Consider the following 13,907-nt stretch of genomic DNA (forward strand, 5'->3'; position numbering starts at 1 on the left):
CCCAAAGTCCAACAACAGGTGAATGGATTCACAAACAGTGATACAGTTACATTATGGCATAGTACACAGAAATGAAAAGGAGTAGCTCTAAATATTTGTAACAATATGGAAGAATCTCAAAATAAGTGAGCAAAGGAAGCTGGATGAAAAAGTACATCTACTCTATGACTCCACTTATGTGAAACTCTAGAAAATATGAACTAATCTTCAGGGAAAGAATGCAGCCCAATGGCTGCTTAGGGAGGGAGTGGTGGGATGTGGGGAGGGCTTACAGAGGGTCACAAACATCCTTGTCAGGTGATGGACACGTTAGCCATCTCGACTGTGATTTTGGGCTCACTGGCATATCCACCTGACAAAAATCACTGGATTATATATAGTAAACATGTAGCTTACTGAATGTCAATTATACCTCAATAAATCTGTTAAAAACCCAACAACAGAATGCAGGCTTGTAGGCTGGGCTTCAGAAAGGACTACTTAACATTATCAAGACACAAACTGCCTTGAAAATCAGTCTTCTCTCCTAAGTATGTGAACTACAGAATACTGAGCACCTGACTGGAAGATAGCTGGGGCCATGGTTTAAGGTTTGTTAGTACAGAGCAGGGGTGCACCTGGGAGGCGAGGTGAGAGGATCACCTGGGCCCAGGAGATCGAGACGAGCCTAGGCAACATAATGAAACCCATTTCAAAAACAAACAAACAAAAAAAATGAATGAAATTCTGTTAAAGCATGTAATAGCACTGTTCAAAACAGAAGTAAAGGAGTGACAAGCCAAAGAGGATTTTTTGCTTCCTGGTTCTTACCTTTGTCCAGTGGTGATGAACGTCCATGGTTCCCAGCATAACATGGCCCACTGCACTCATGCCGGAGCGGTCTGTAAATATGATGGTACATCCTGGTGAGAAAACACAAACCCTGTGATCATGGTCCAGAGATGCTTCATTTTTTTTAGCCCTGTGCAAATAATCACTTAAATTTAGTGTGTAAACTTGGTATTAAAATCAGGAGCAGCTTAAAGATTAATTTTATGCCTCTGCATAAAATGATCAGATGTAGAAGTTCAGCTCTGATAAAGTCACTGAGTTTTCCACCACAATTTATAGGTATTTACAGTAGCTAAGTGATACTGTAAAAGAAAGTGTGAAATGTTTACCTTTTGCTTTCTGAAGAGTTTCCAAGTTCTGTTGTGCTAGGCGGCCTAAACTGTGCAGCTGGCTACAGCGGTGGGCGATGCCCCAGCTCCTCTGCCACCTAGGTCAACAGGGACACAGGTGCATTAGCAGTTAGCACCCCTGAGGGGAGCAAGCACTCACCCCAGATGACTCACTCCTGAGAAAGCCAATGAATTTCTTTCTGAAGCAGGGACACAAGTTTTAATCCATCTCACATTACCAAAGAAGATTTTTTTTTTTTGGTACGGGGGATTGAACCCAGGGACACTTAATCACTGAGCCACATCCCCAGCTCCCCAGCCCTTTTTTTGTATTGTATTTAAAGACAGGTTCTCACTGGGTTGCTCAGGACCCCACTAACTTGCTGAGTGCTGGCTGTGAACTCACGATCCTCCTGCCTCAGCCTCCTGAGTTGCTGGGATTGAGATGATTTTTAAAAAAGCAACCAAGTGGAACATAAAAACATTACTATCATTTTCAAGTATCCAAAGATTTAAAATAAGCAAATGCACTCCATTGTTTCTATTTTAAAATAAGAGGGTGGGGCTGAGGGTTTAGTTCTGTAAAAGAACATGTACTTAGTGTATGAAAGGCTCTGAATTTAATCCCCTACACTGCTTCATGTACAAACAGAGAAACGTGTATCCCATTTGTTTACAATAAAAATAAATTTTAAAAAAAGGATGAAATGGGGAAGACTCTGAAAAAAATCTTCTCCTTCACATTGTACAATGATGATGATTTTGTTTCAGATTTAAGTTCTAAATTAGAGATTCCAGTTAGGCTTATTGAAATTTTTTTTTTCTCTCTAGAGAAAATGATTGTCTAATGACACCACATAATCACTAATTTTATAAGTTAATATTAAGTCTCAGTGACAACATGGAACCTGAAATTGAAATAATGTCACAGGGATGTATTCATGTAAATATAAAGAGCACTGATCTTAATTGGCACCAAAAATCCACCACTGGATTCTAATTCTGCAATTTATCAGCTTCATGACCTTGAACAAGTTGCTCTCAGCCTTCCTAAGGTTTTTCCTTTTGTACAAAGTGAGGACGTTTCCTACTTCATGGGTTGTATTCTTCAAATGAGGTAATATATGTGAGAGAGTCAGGCATTCAAAACAGGCTTTCCAAAAACCTAAATGAATGAAATGTTCATTCTCATGAATGTCATTTCTCAATAATGAAATGTGTTTCTTTAAGCCTGTCTTTAAACACAAATAAAACTATGATATAATTTCAAAGAATTAACTGATTTTTTAAATTAGAAATTTAAATAATTTAATGTCAGTTACTACTATTAATTAATAAATGGTCTTTCATATACACTGTTGAGAATTTAAAACTGTCATTTTCACAATTTTTCCATTTGTTGGCATCTTGGCTAATTTTCCAGTAGGTGGAAAAGTCCTTGTGACCACAGTCTTGATGTGTTTTGGTCTCCGAATGATTTTAAAATTCTTAAAAACTGAGAAACCCGAACAGCTTTTGTTTATGTGGGTTATATTTATTGATATTTGTGGTACAAATTAAAGCTAATAAATTTCTCTACAATATTGTAAAATAATGCTCATTTCTTTTTATGTTTAAGATATCCTTTCATTTTCCCAATTCCAGTCCACTTTGACAGATCTTTTAAAATTTACACTAGAATAAGTTGTTTTCATAAACATTAATTTTTTTTTACCCTATAAGTTTATAAAAATGATCTTATAATTTTGGTTTTAGTTAAAAAAAAAAAAAAAAAAAAAAGCCTATGTTACTAGACTGCTGTACTTTGGATCTTAGATAACCCCAAAAGGCCCATGTGTTAAAGGCTTGGTCCCCAGCTCTGGAGATGGTTAAAAAATTTTTTTTGTATCAGGAATTGAACCAAGGGACACTTAACCACTGAGTCACATCCCTGGCCCTTTTTATATTTTATTTAGAGACAGGGTCTTGCTAAGGTGCTTAGGACCTCACTAAATTGCTGAGGCTGGTCTTGAACTTGCAATCCTCCTGCTTCAGTCTCCCAAGTTGCTGGGGTTACAGGCATAAGACACTACACCCAGCAGGAGGTGGAATCTTTAAGAAGTGGGACTGAGTGGGAGGTCTTTAGGTCTCTGAGGCCCTAGGATGGACAGTGGAACCTGCTCTTTCTTTTTTTTGCCTCTTGGCCATGAGGCAAGGATTTCTCCTCTATCATTCGCTCCCTATTATGGTGAGCTGCTTTGCTCCAGGTCAGAAGCAACAGACCAATCAATCATGGACTGGAAACTCCAAAATTGTGAGTGAAAATAAACCTTTTCTCTTTATAGCTGATTTATCTCAGGTGTTATGGTGATGGAAAGCTACCACACAGACTATGGAATTAGAAGAACCCCCATAATCAAAGCTTGACCTAAAAACTATTGATGTGATGGATTGATAAAAGAGCAGCCGTGGGGCTGGGGCCATAGTTCAGAGGCAGAACACTTGCCTGGCACATGTGAGGCACTGGGTTCGATCCTCAGCACCACATAAACATGAAACAAATACAATAAAGGCACGCTGTCCATCTACAACTACAAAAAAATTTTAAAAAAGAGCAGCTGTAAGCACACAAACATCCAACACAATGTGAGTCTAAAAGTTTTGCTTTGAATTTTCTTATAAAATGATGTAAGCTATAAAAAAGGTGATATTATGGTACCCAAATAGTCACTGGGTTCAATATAAGACAAAATACTGAAGATGAGGGTTGAAAACAATAAGCAGGTTACCACGAAAAGTAACAAAGATATTTTGTACATGAGAGTGAGTGACACTTCCAGGGTTCTCATAACAGAAGTCCCAGGACAAAATCACCTGATCTCTTCCTTACTAAGAGCTGTTAAATCTAGTTTCAGAACAAATTTCTACTATGTCTATATAATTTCCAAGTTGATGAAAACCTATTTAAAAAGTTGTGCTATACATGACATGAAACCAAGAATACAACATCCATTTCCTCTCTCCTGCCCTCATTTTAGATTCAAATACCAATCATACACAATAAAAATTACTTTATGTATTACATGTACATGGAAGGATATTTTTCTTACAAACCCATCATGTAAAAAACTTTAAGCATTATGCCCAAAGTGCCATAAATTAAGCAATACTTTAAGAAATTAATAATAGTTTTCTTATACAGATGAACAATTGATTATGTTCACAAGAGGCCAACTGAAGAATATTTAATTATCAGAATAATTAAAGATATAAATATTTAGCTGCTGTCAAGCTTTACCAGTGATTTGTGTGTATTTTAATCTCTGAATTAGGTTCCCTTTTTAATTACCTAATATCTGAGAGTTGCAAGAGATGAGATAGCTCCTCTTTTAAGCGATCCAGCTCTTTTCTAAGGGGCAAACTATTCTTCAGCTTTTTAAGAGCACTTTTCCCGTTGTTATCTAACCAGGATCTAGAAAGAAAGAAAAAAAGAGATATATCGTTTGCAATGCTAGTTGTAATGTAATCATTTCTGCCATGAAAAGACATGTGTTATCTTAAAGCAGTTCCCATGTTATGCTGAGTTTTCAGTCAAACCTTTACTTCTAACAAGTCTATTCTTCTAGAGAAATATCTACTTCCAAAACAAGCTGCTTGGAGGACTGCCAGTACCTGTCAAGACACATTCTAATTATGACAATTTCCTTTATATACCATAAAAAATTAAATTTCATTCACACCAAACCTGTCACTGGATTTCTAGAGATAGGATCATTTTTAATAAAGTAATTCTAAATCTTTCATTTAGGTTTGCTGCAGCATTCAGGAGGCTGTATTAGATCCTCATGTCAGCCACACACACCTGAGAGCAGAACTAATAATTATACAGCAAGTGAGCAACTAATGTTATGGTAGGGTTCATAAGGTGTGAAGGTCAAACTAAAAGGACACATCCAGTGACACCAGTGACATTAGGAAGTGGTGCACCTTGATGAAGGAACTTGAAAATATTCATTTGTGGACTGTAGCCTGGTGGAATTCAATTTCTCCTCTTATTTTAAGCTTGGATTTCAGTACCCCGAGCTCTCAATGCATCTTTCCTCATTCCTCTATCCAAGTCCTTCCACTAGTCAGCCTTCCCAATTTAGTTCTCGGGCCACAAGATCTCCTAAAACACCTGCTCCTCCCAAGTGGGTCTTCACTACCCTGGTGCTCATGTACACCTCCTTTCCTTTTCAACTAACTTCCCAGTGTAAGTCTCATTTCAACTACAGCAGCTGTGCAATAAAATAGGCTTGGTAGAAAGATATTTTCTAATTCTTATTTCTTAAAATTTTTTCTTATGAGACTACTGAGGAAAATACATCAAAAAATGCTTTAAGAATTAGGAGGAGATGGCTTTGAGAAAGGAAGCTGAAAGGCAGCCTGTGTGGCCTTCCAGAGAACAGCACCACCCACTGGAGACTCTCTCACTGGGTGCTCTGAGTATGGTGGCAAGGGTGTGCTTGTTGGTGCTCAGGGACTCTGGCTTCCCAAGGGAAGTCTGGAGAAACGAAAGACCTGGGTAGAGCCCAGGCTGAAGAGCGGCTGCAGGTGTGTGGGTGTGGGTAGAATGGCAAGGTGACTCCAGGATGGAGTTTCAGAGTCCTAGATATAGTGGTGGGGTAGGGTCTAGGCATAGGTGTGCAAGAGAAAACTCCAGGAGAGGGGAAAATCAATCTAAAGAGTAAACAGACATGTCACAGACCCCTGTGGAATCCGTCAGCAACAGACACAAAATACAATCATGCTGCAGAACTCACAAGTCCCATCTCAAAAACACCTGCCAAAGCCCTCAAACTTTCCTTCACAGTCACTTTAAAGGTTTAAGATGTTGTGATCGAAGCATTTAGTAAAGTATTCAGTTTAGAATCAAACAAATCATTATGTATTCATCAAACAAACATCCTGAATATATGATATTGCACTGAGATGTGGATATAAGGAAATAAAGTTCCTGCTGTAAAGGAAGACATATCTAATAAGGAAAAAGAGATAAAATGAAAACAGAATAAGAAAACAGAATATTACCAGAATAGAGGAAGCAGCAATTAATTCTTCCTGGAAGGTTCTGAAGAACAGGTGATGTATGACCTGGAACCTAAGAGATGTATCTTGTTCTAGGTAGATAACTAAAAGGGGAGGGCATGCCAATCATGCAAATATATAGATACTATAAGACAAATCAATGTGCTCAGATTGTATGATGCCTGGATAAGGTCAGGAGATGAGACTGAAGAGATAGGGCAGGAGGAAGCAGACCATGGAGGTTCTTGCATGCCAGGATAAAGTATTGGGACCTCATCCTCCAGGAAAAGGTGTCTAACATTTTTTGATTCATGAATTTGCCATAGCAGTTAATGATACTTCCTTTAAGAATATTAGCAAACAACTTCTCACTTTTGGATGATGTATGATAAATAAGAAATTAAATAAAAATAATTTATATCACTATTATTAGAAATTGCATTACAATTTTCCAACCTTTCCTCACTTATTAATATGTTATTCAATTTACTTTAAATAATGTAAGAGAAAGCATAATGAATGAATTATCAAATGACATACCATATTTGGTTTGGGGATCAAAATGTCTTAAAATGTAGGTTGAAGGGCTGGGGGTGTAGCTCAGTGGTAGAGTGCTTGCCTAGTATGCACAAGGCCCTGGGTTCCTTCCCCAGTTCCGCCACAAAAAACAAAAAGCAAAAAAAGTATATTGAAATATAATCTTTTAATTATGCATTCATGACTTTAGAATTCTTACTCTTAGTATATAAAAATCAACTAGTTTAATTTAATAATTTTGGTTAACAAATTTTAACTATTTTGGAGATAAAAATGAAAAGCTCAAATTCACAAAGATTGTGTTTTCTAGCTCTGGCCACAGAAGATCAATAGCAATTAAGTATGTGGAGCACCCAGAGGCTGGTTTCTAAAAAACATTCCCTACTAAACAGAATCAAGACTTCTTGGAAAAATGGCTTAACCAAACAGTGGAGAAGGGACAGTTCAGATGTGCTTGGAACATCTCGATGAACTAGAATGTAATGGAGTATAAGGAATGATGGGGACATAGAAACCAGTGAAAAGGGATAATATTAGGGAACATTTGGCAACCAGGGAAGTACTGTGATTCAGGCAAGAGCTGTCAATGAGTTAGGGGGTAAATGCCTCTAGGGCAGCTGCCCTTCAGCCTTCCCTTCTGTTCTTCCAAATCAAATTTCAAGCTCATCAACTTCTATCCTATTCTGATGCTCTTCACTTTTTATCCTTCTTACTATCTCATTAATTCTGGACTAAAAATATCACTCCCAATCTCACGTTTTCATTTCAGGTTTATAGAAAAGAATCTGACCCATTAAAATCTAGGTTTAGGGAGGTGATTTATTCATTAGTTACACATATGGATAAATATCATGGCTGAACTCTTACACATGTGCCCTCAGATGCACACCTGTCTCTCTTTCTGGACTGATCTCTGCTACCTTCCTGTCTCCTCAAGCCTTACTTGGGATCTTGATGGAGAACAAGTGAGGAGTTCTGGAGTTAGTAAAGATAATCCCCACGAAGCAGATACTATACCAGTGGATATTTAAGGCTCATTTCCTATACTGCAGCAAGTCAGAATCCCTTAGTAAACCAATGGGTGCTTTAGATACAGCCATAAAAACAGAATGTGATGGGTTTTCATGGAGTCTAAAAAACAGCTTTCTCAAAATACATTAATGGTGGTTTTGCAAATGAGACATGCCAAATGAGAGCAATATTTTGTATCTAGTTTTTATAATTAAAAACATTAGTTTTTCAAATAATCTATAAGATGACATTTTATAATGCCTCCCTGTATTTTTTTTAGTGTGTACACTATTAGTGAATTCTTCAAAAAAAAAAAAAAAACAAAAGGAAATGCTCAATATGTAAAGAAGCTTAAAAATCTTTTTCAGTCTTAGGTATAGTATTTTTCTATCTACTAGGTACAATTTGAATAGAATTTCAAAAACTTAAAATAATTTCTTACATATATTTGGAATCAAAAGACTAAAAAAATAAAATACAGTTGGAAATATTTTGGCAATGTTAAGAAACATAAAGTATCTTTTTCATAATGGTTACCAGAGTAATGATCTTGATAGGATTTGTTTTCCTGAAAAATTAGACTTGAATTTTAAACATGAACTACAAATGGCAGTTTAGTTAAATACAAACTTTTACATACGTTAGGGTTGTTTCTATTCTTGAGACTTGTTCAAGGTCTTCATCAGGGTCCTTGAATCCAGTAAAGGAGTAGTAAGACCTGTCCCACTTGATGGGCCTGTCAGACATCCTTTTAGCTTCTTTGAGAGGCTGGGAATGCACATTAGTGTTCATGCTTTGGATATGTTCAACAGATAAACTGCAGGAGTTGAGAATATACAATACTGTGCTTAGCAGATCTCTGGTGTGCAAAGTAAATTTGACTGCTCGAAATCCTAGAGAATATAATTCCCCCAAACAAATTAATACAGATGATTATTTGCTTTAGCTTAAATTTTTTTCATGCAACATTTATAAAATCAAAATCTTTTAGAACATTCCATTACTGATTAAAATTCATCCTATTGGTAAATCATCTGTGAATGGGAAAATACTGCCTCTCTCTAAAATTATATAATGCTGTTTTTTCCTTCACAAATTCCTTTAACATCAGCTTCCTTTTCTAGTTTAGTGACTAAACCCATTCCCACCCAGGAAGGGGTTCAAAATATCTTCAATGCTGCCCGTGAATGTGGTCTCTGAACAGATAGGAAAGCTGCTATATGAGCAGGTGTCCACCACAGTCCAGTACAGAGATTGAGCATGTGAGCTCCTGTGGTGTGACAGTGGCTCAGGTGTGAAGGGTAGGCTGTCTAGTCTCTGTGGTTACAGAAACCATCTTGAATTTTCTCTATGAATGCAAGGGACTGTCCTCTTACTTGCCCACCCAACTAGCTAGTAACCTAGTATTTTTAGTAATGATTAAAAATTACCTAATTGTTGGGCTAGGAATGTAGCTTAGTGGGAAAGCATTTGCCTAGCATGTGCAAAGCCCTGGGATACATCTCTAGTACTGCAGGAAAAAAAACTATCTAATTGCTTAAAAGTTAGTGGTTTTACAGTCTGATTTTGGGCGAAGGTTGAAGAACTAAATTGTTAAGTCGTCAACAGGAAATCCACTGGGTTGTTTTCTTCCTTGGTCAACACTGGCTACCTCAGAAATGTTCAAGAGCTACACACACTATTTCCCTCATTGCAGAGTTCTCCTGGAGAGTGCTGGTCTAAACCTTTTCTATGTGCTTGTGTAATATATATATATACGTATGTGTGTGTGTACGCATGCTTACATGGTTTACATAGTTCATTTTTAATATATAAATGATGTCAACTTGGATATATTATTTTGAACTTGCCTTTGTCACTTAACATTGACCACCCTTTTACATCTGTATGTATATATCAGCCTCATTCTTTTTAGCAGCTACATACTCGTCCACTTAATGACTATAGCATAATTTATTTAATATTTACAATAGTGATGGACTTATAAGTTGATTTTGGTTTTTCACCATTCCACACTAGACTGAAATGTATTTTCTTGTCTTTGCAACTGATGACACACACCAAAATTGAAATCATTCTCAGAGGTACATATTCTGTTTGTCAGACTTATAATACAGAACATGCAAACTAAGAATTTTAACCTGACCATTTGATGATGAAGTGAAAACTACAGGCAGGAGAATTACTCTACTTAGTGAAGGAGGAAAGGAAAACCCATAACCTGCACTGGAGATGAGGAAGAAATAGTTCTTCCTTAAAATAGCTAAGTCAAGGAATAAATCTCAATTTCTCTCTTAATCTCTCAATTTATCATTTAATCCAATGAAGACTGCTACACACTGAGGACTGCCTGTATCACTGTAAGCATATCTTTAATTGTGCAGTGTATAGTACCTAATTATTTCAGTTTGCATCTGAAGACTGAGGCTAAGTGTTTTAAAATTTTTATTTGTTATTTTTAGTTATACATGACAGAATAGTATTTTGACATATTATACATACATGGGCAGTTAAGCATTTTTATTGGCAATACATATGAATTATTTCCTGAGCTGTCCATCCATCATTTTTGCCCATTTTTAATGATGATTTGCTGTGTTCTCTTTGATTTATACGAACTCTTTATATATTACCAGTATCTTTTGGTCATGTATGTTACGTGTTCTCCCAATCTTAATGTTTTTCAAGAACCTATTTTTGTTTAATAAATAGTTGAAAATTAACCATTAACTGAAAGTAGAGGATTTTTGTCTTTACGTAGTCAGAGTTGGCCACTGTGATTTGTTTCAGCATTATCCACAGAAAGTTCTCAGTCAATCCTTTACATTTTAATAAAACTTATTTTAACAATAAACCTTATTTTCTCATGGGCAACCAAGAAAATGTGGAACTGAAGAAATGACTAGGCCTTCAAGAATTTCAATGTCATGATAATACATAATGGTTCTTAAAATTTCCATGATGAAAAAGCACTAGTAAATGTTTTATCTTACTATAATTTTAATTACCAATGAAAGCCTGATTAATGATTTTTAGTGTTCTAAGAAAAAAAATTGATTTTAATTTTTTAATCGGATAAAATGTTAAAGAAAAATGTTTAAAAGCTTTGTCAAAGTGCCAAATTGTGTCATAAAGGCTAAGGCAAAAATGAGTAATAGCAATATTTTTAAAGAAGAATCAATAGACAGTACGGTTTAAAAATCACACCTCTGGACTATGAATAAGGGAACATTAGTTCTAGTATCAGCTCTGCCCCTAATTTGCTGTGTGGAGCAAAGTTTCATTCTAAGCTTTCAAATTCAGCTTATTCTTTAACTCATGTGCATTCAATATTTAAGCTAGTGGTGGTAGTGGAAGTAGTAGCTGTAGACCTGAGTGTGACTCTCCTAAATACATAAAAATAGACTGGAGATACTATTTTTATTTGTATTTATTTTATTTTATTTTATTTATTTATTTATTTTTGTGGTGCTGGGGATTGAACCCAGGTCCTTGTGCTTGCAAGGCAAGCACTTTACCAACTGAGCTATCTCCCCAGCCCTAAATTTTTATTTTAAGAACTATAAAAAGTGTAATTTGCTTCTATAAATTTCATACGTTTTCTTGAAACCTAAGAATACTGATCATTATTAGTATGATGTTTCTTCAATTCCTAGCCTATTTTTTTTTTTTTTTTTTCTCCTGGTACTGAACTCAAGGTGATCTACCTTTGAGTCCTTTTTATTTTTTATTTTGAAACGGGGTCTTGCTGAGGTTGGGCTCAAACTTCCAATCCTCCTGCCTCAGCCTCTCAAGCAGCTAGGATTACAGGTGTGTGCCACTGAACCTGGACAATTCCTAGACTAATCTTGATGCTGACTAATAGGAACACAAAAATTTGACTGCTTTGTTTGAAACTAGCAAACAATATGTCTCTCGAAGACATATGAGAGTCTCTCATGGCTAAGAATGGCATATTTACAATGGTTTAAACAAATAATGATTATTTATACTTTCAAACAGAATTGTATCACTTAGAATGATGAAGTTACTATCTATTATTATTCACAGCAGTCTTCAGCACAGCTGTTCCTTTACAAACGGGCTATGGGTTGACTTTTTCTCTCTGGGTAATGAAGAACAAGGGGTGATTTTAAGTAAAACTCTACATTAGAGGTAGCTGGAGAACTGTCAAGAAAAGGAATTTGTGATTCTTGATCTCTCATATTCATCACGGGAGAAGAAAAGATTGAAGAAAATAGAGCATGAAATGCTGGTCCCTGAAGAAGCCAGGTGGGAAGCCATCATCAGCACTAAGATTCTACTCAGGCAATTTTTAGATGGAGCCCTTCCCTTTTCACCATAGGTCCTGGGCACCTCATGAGCATTAAGCAGAAGTGAGGGATCTCCAGGGTTAGTGGTCTCTACACAGCACTCTGGGGTCTTTGCCTTGATCAATGAACACCCTGAAGTTAAGTTAAAGTCATGCAGTTCGTCACTGGCAGAGTTAGAAACAGATTCTAGTCTCAAAAGACTTACTAAATTCTGAGTTGTATCACAGTTTGTTTTAAAAAAAATTATAGTGTATTTTCTAATTGTTTTAGCCTTTATTCACAAAGACCTCTCAGTAAATCTTCAAATAGCTTTAAGGTTATTCTAAAAATAAGGTTATTCTCTCAAGGATCTCCAAAGGAGACAGATATTATTAGCTATATATACTTGGAGAAAGGATAGACCTTTAAAGCTCTTTACCTACATATCTGCCCCCAATGAAGAATTACGAATCACAACTAAAACCCTGACAAAACGTACCGGGAAGAGGCTGTGTTATGGTTAGTTAGATTTTTAAAACGGCATGAGGTGTGAATTCAGAGACCTGAACTCAAGGTCATATACTATCTCTCTGGGGTCTTAGGAAAGTCACTGAACATTACTAAGTTACAACTGGGCAAGTACTATCAACCTCTTAGAGTACTGTGGGCACTAAATGAGAGAATGAAAGCTGTAGTTTTTAGAAGTGTAAATTGTTACAGACATGCTTAACACTTAAAACAACACTGAAACAAGGAGACAAACAGGTACTTTAGTTTTATAGACAAGATAGTTTAAAAAAACACAAAAAATGGCTTATCTAAAGACATGCAGTTAGGAATAGAATCTAACTCTAGAAAAACAATTAAGTGATATTGTTTTTCAGTGACCAAGGCTTCAATCCAAAGGTATTCTGGGCAAGGTCAAAATTAATGAATGTATGTAACATGCAGCTTGCAAGGGACACACTAGAAATAAGACCACGTACCGGGAGAACTAAAGGGTTCCTGGCCATCAGAGGGGTTCTGGTCTGTTTCTCTTACATAAAATGTAAGTGGAGTTGGTTTCAAAGACTTGAAGCCTGGTTTCTGGAGGTTTTCTAAGTAGACACTTAATCTCTTAAGAGAATTTTCATTGATTTCCTGGAAAAAAATATGAATGGCATTTACACACAAAATAGAAAAAGACACAAGAGAAACCGTATCTAACCTTTTAAACACTATTGAGGGCATTAATAATCTAGTACAAAAAATTGGGATTTTTTTTTTCTTTGTGTGATGCTGGGGATTGAACCCAGAACCTTGAACATGCTGGGTAAGTGCTCTACCACTAAGCCACATTCCCAGCCCTAAAGAGCTATTATTTAGTAGAGTACGAGGGAATTAAGATGAAGACAAAAGTGATATAGAAGATATCTGTGAACTGCTATGGAGTGATTTCAAGCATATATTGTTATGTGAAAAGAAGAGATGTGCTTTAGCGAAGGAACAGCTCTACATAATAATGGCATAAATAATTGTGCTTCTTGTTACTCTAAACCTCTTCTCAGGCACAGAGTGTGATTTGAAATTAGAAATAATCATTGTTTATTTTCATATGTTGAATTTATTATAATACGTTCTTTGCTATGTGAGTCCATAAGCAAGTCAGGTACGTTTTCTGCTGGTGTGATGAAATCTTCCTAATTATTTTTGATACATGTTTCTATTTTTTGCCAAGAAGAAACAAAGGGAGAATAATACTGAAATCAACAAAAATGACTATCTACAGGGAGTGAACAGAAATGGAATAAAGGAGATGGGAATGGAGGTGAGACTTCTCAGTGAGCTCTATATTTAGTTTCGACTTTCAAAACTTATAAAT

At 36.2% G+C, this 13,907-nt stretch overlaps 1 protein-coding gene across 6 annotated transcripts in view; it reads right to left on the minus strand.

Moving 5' to 3' along the window:
- Positions 1–13,907, minus strand: part of Tcaim (T cell activation inhibitor, mitochondrial) — a 37,095-nt gene that overhangs the window by 6,895 nt on the left and 16,293 nt on the right. For 5 of the 6 annotated variants that reach the window (XM_047532426.1, XM_047532425.1, XM_047532423.1 and 2 more), the window contains 5 exons: positions 13,033–13,186; positions 8,395–8,647; positions 4,489–4,611; positions 1,161–1,258; positions 811–902 (listed from right to left, as the gene is read on the minus strand). In XM_047532426.1, the coding sequence (XP_047388382.1) occupies positions 811–902; positions 1,161–1,258; positions 4,489–4,611; positions 8,395–8,647; positions 13,033–13,186 (720 nt within the window). The remainder of the gene's footprint in view (positions 1–810; positions 903–1,160; positions 1,259–4,488; positions 4,612–8,394; positions 8,648–13,032; positions 13,187–13,907) is intronic. The other variant, XM_047532427.1, reaches the window with a different exon arrangement.

This window comes from Sciurus carolinensis, chromosome 17 (assembly GCF_902686445.1).
Source record: "Sciurus carolinensis chromosome 17, mSciCar1.2, whole genome shotgun sequence".
Lineage (NCBI taxonomy): Eukaryota > Metazoa > Chordata > Mammalia > Rodentia > Sciuridae > Sciurus > Sciurus carolinensis.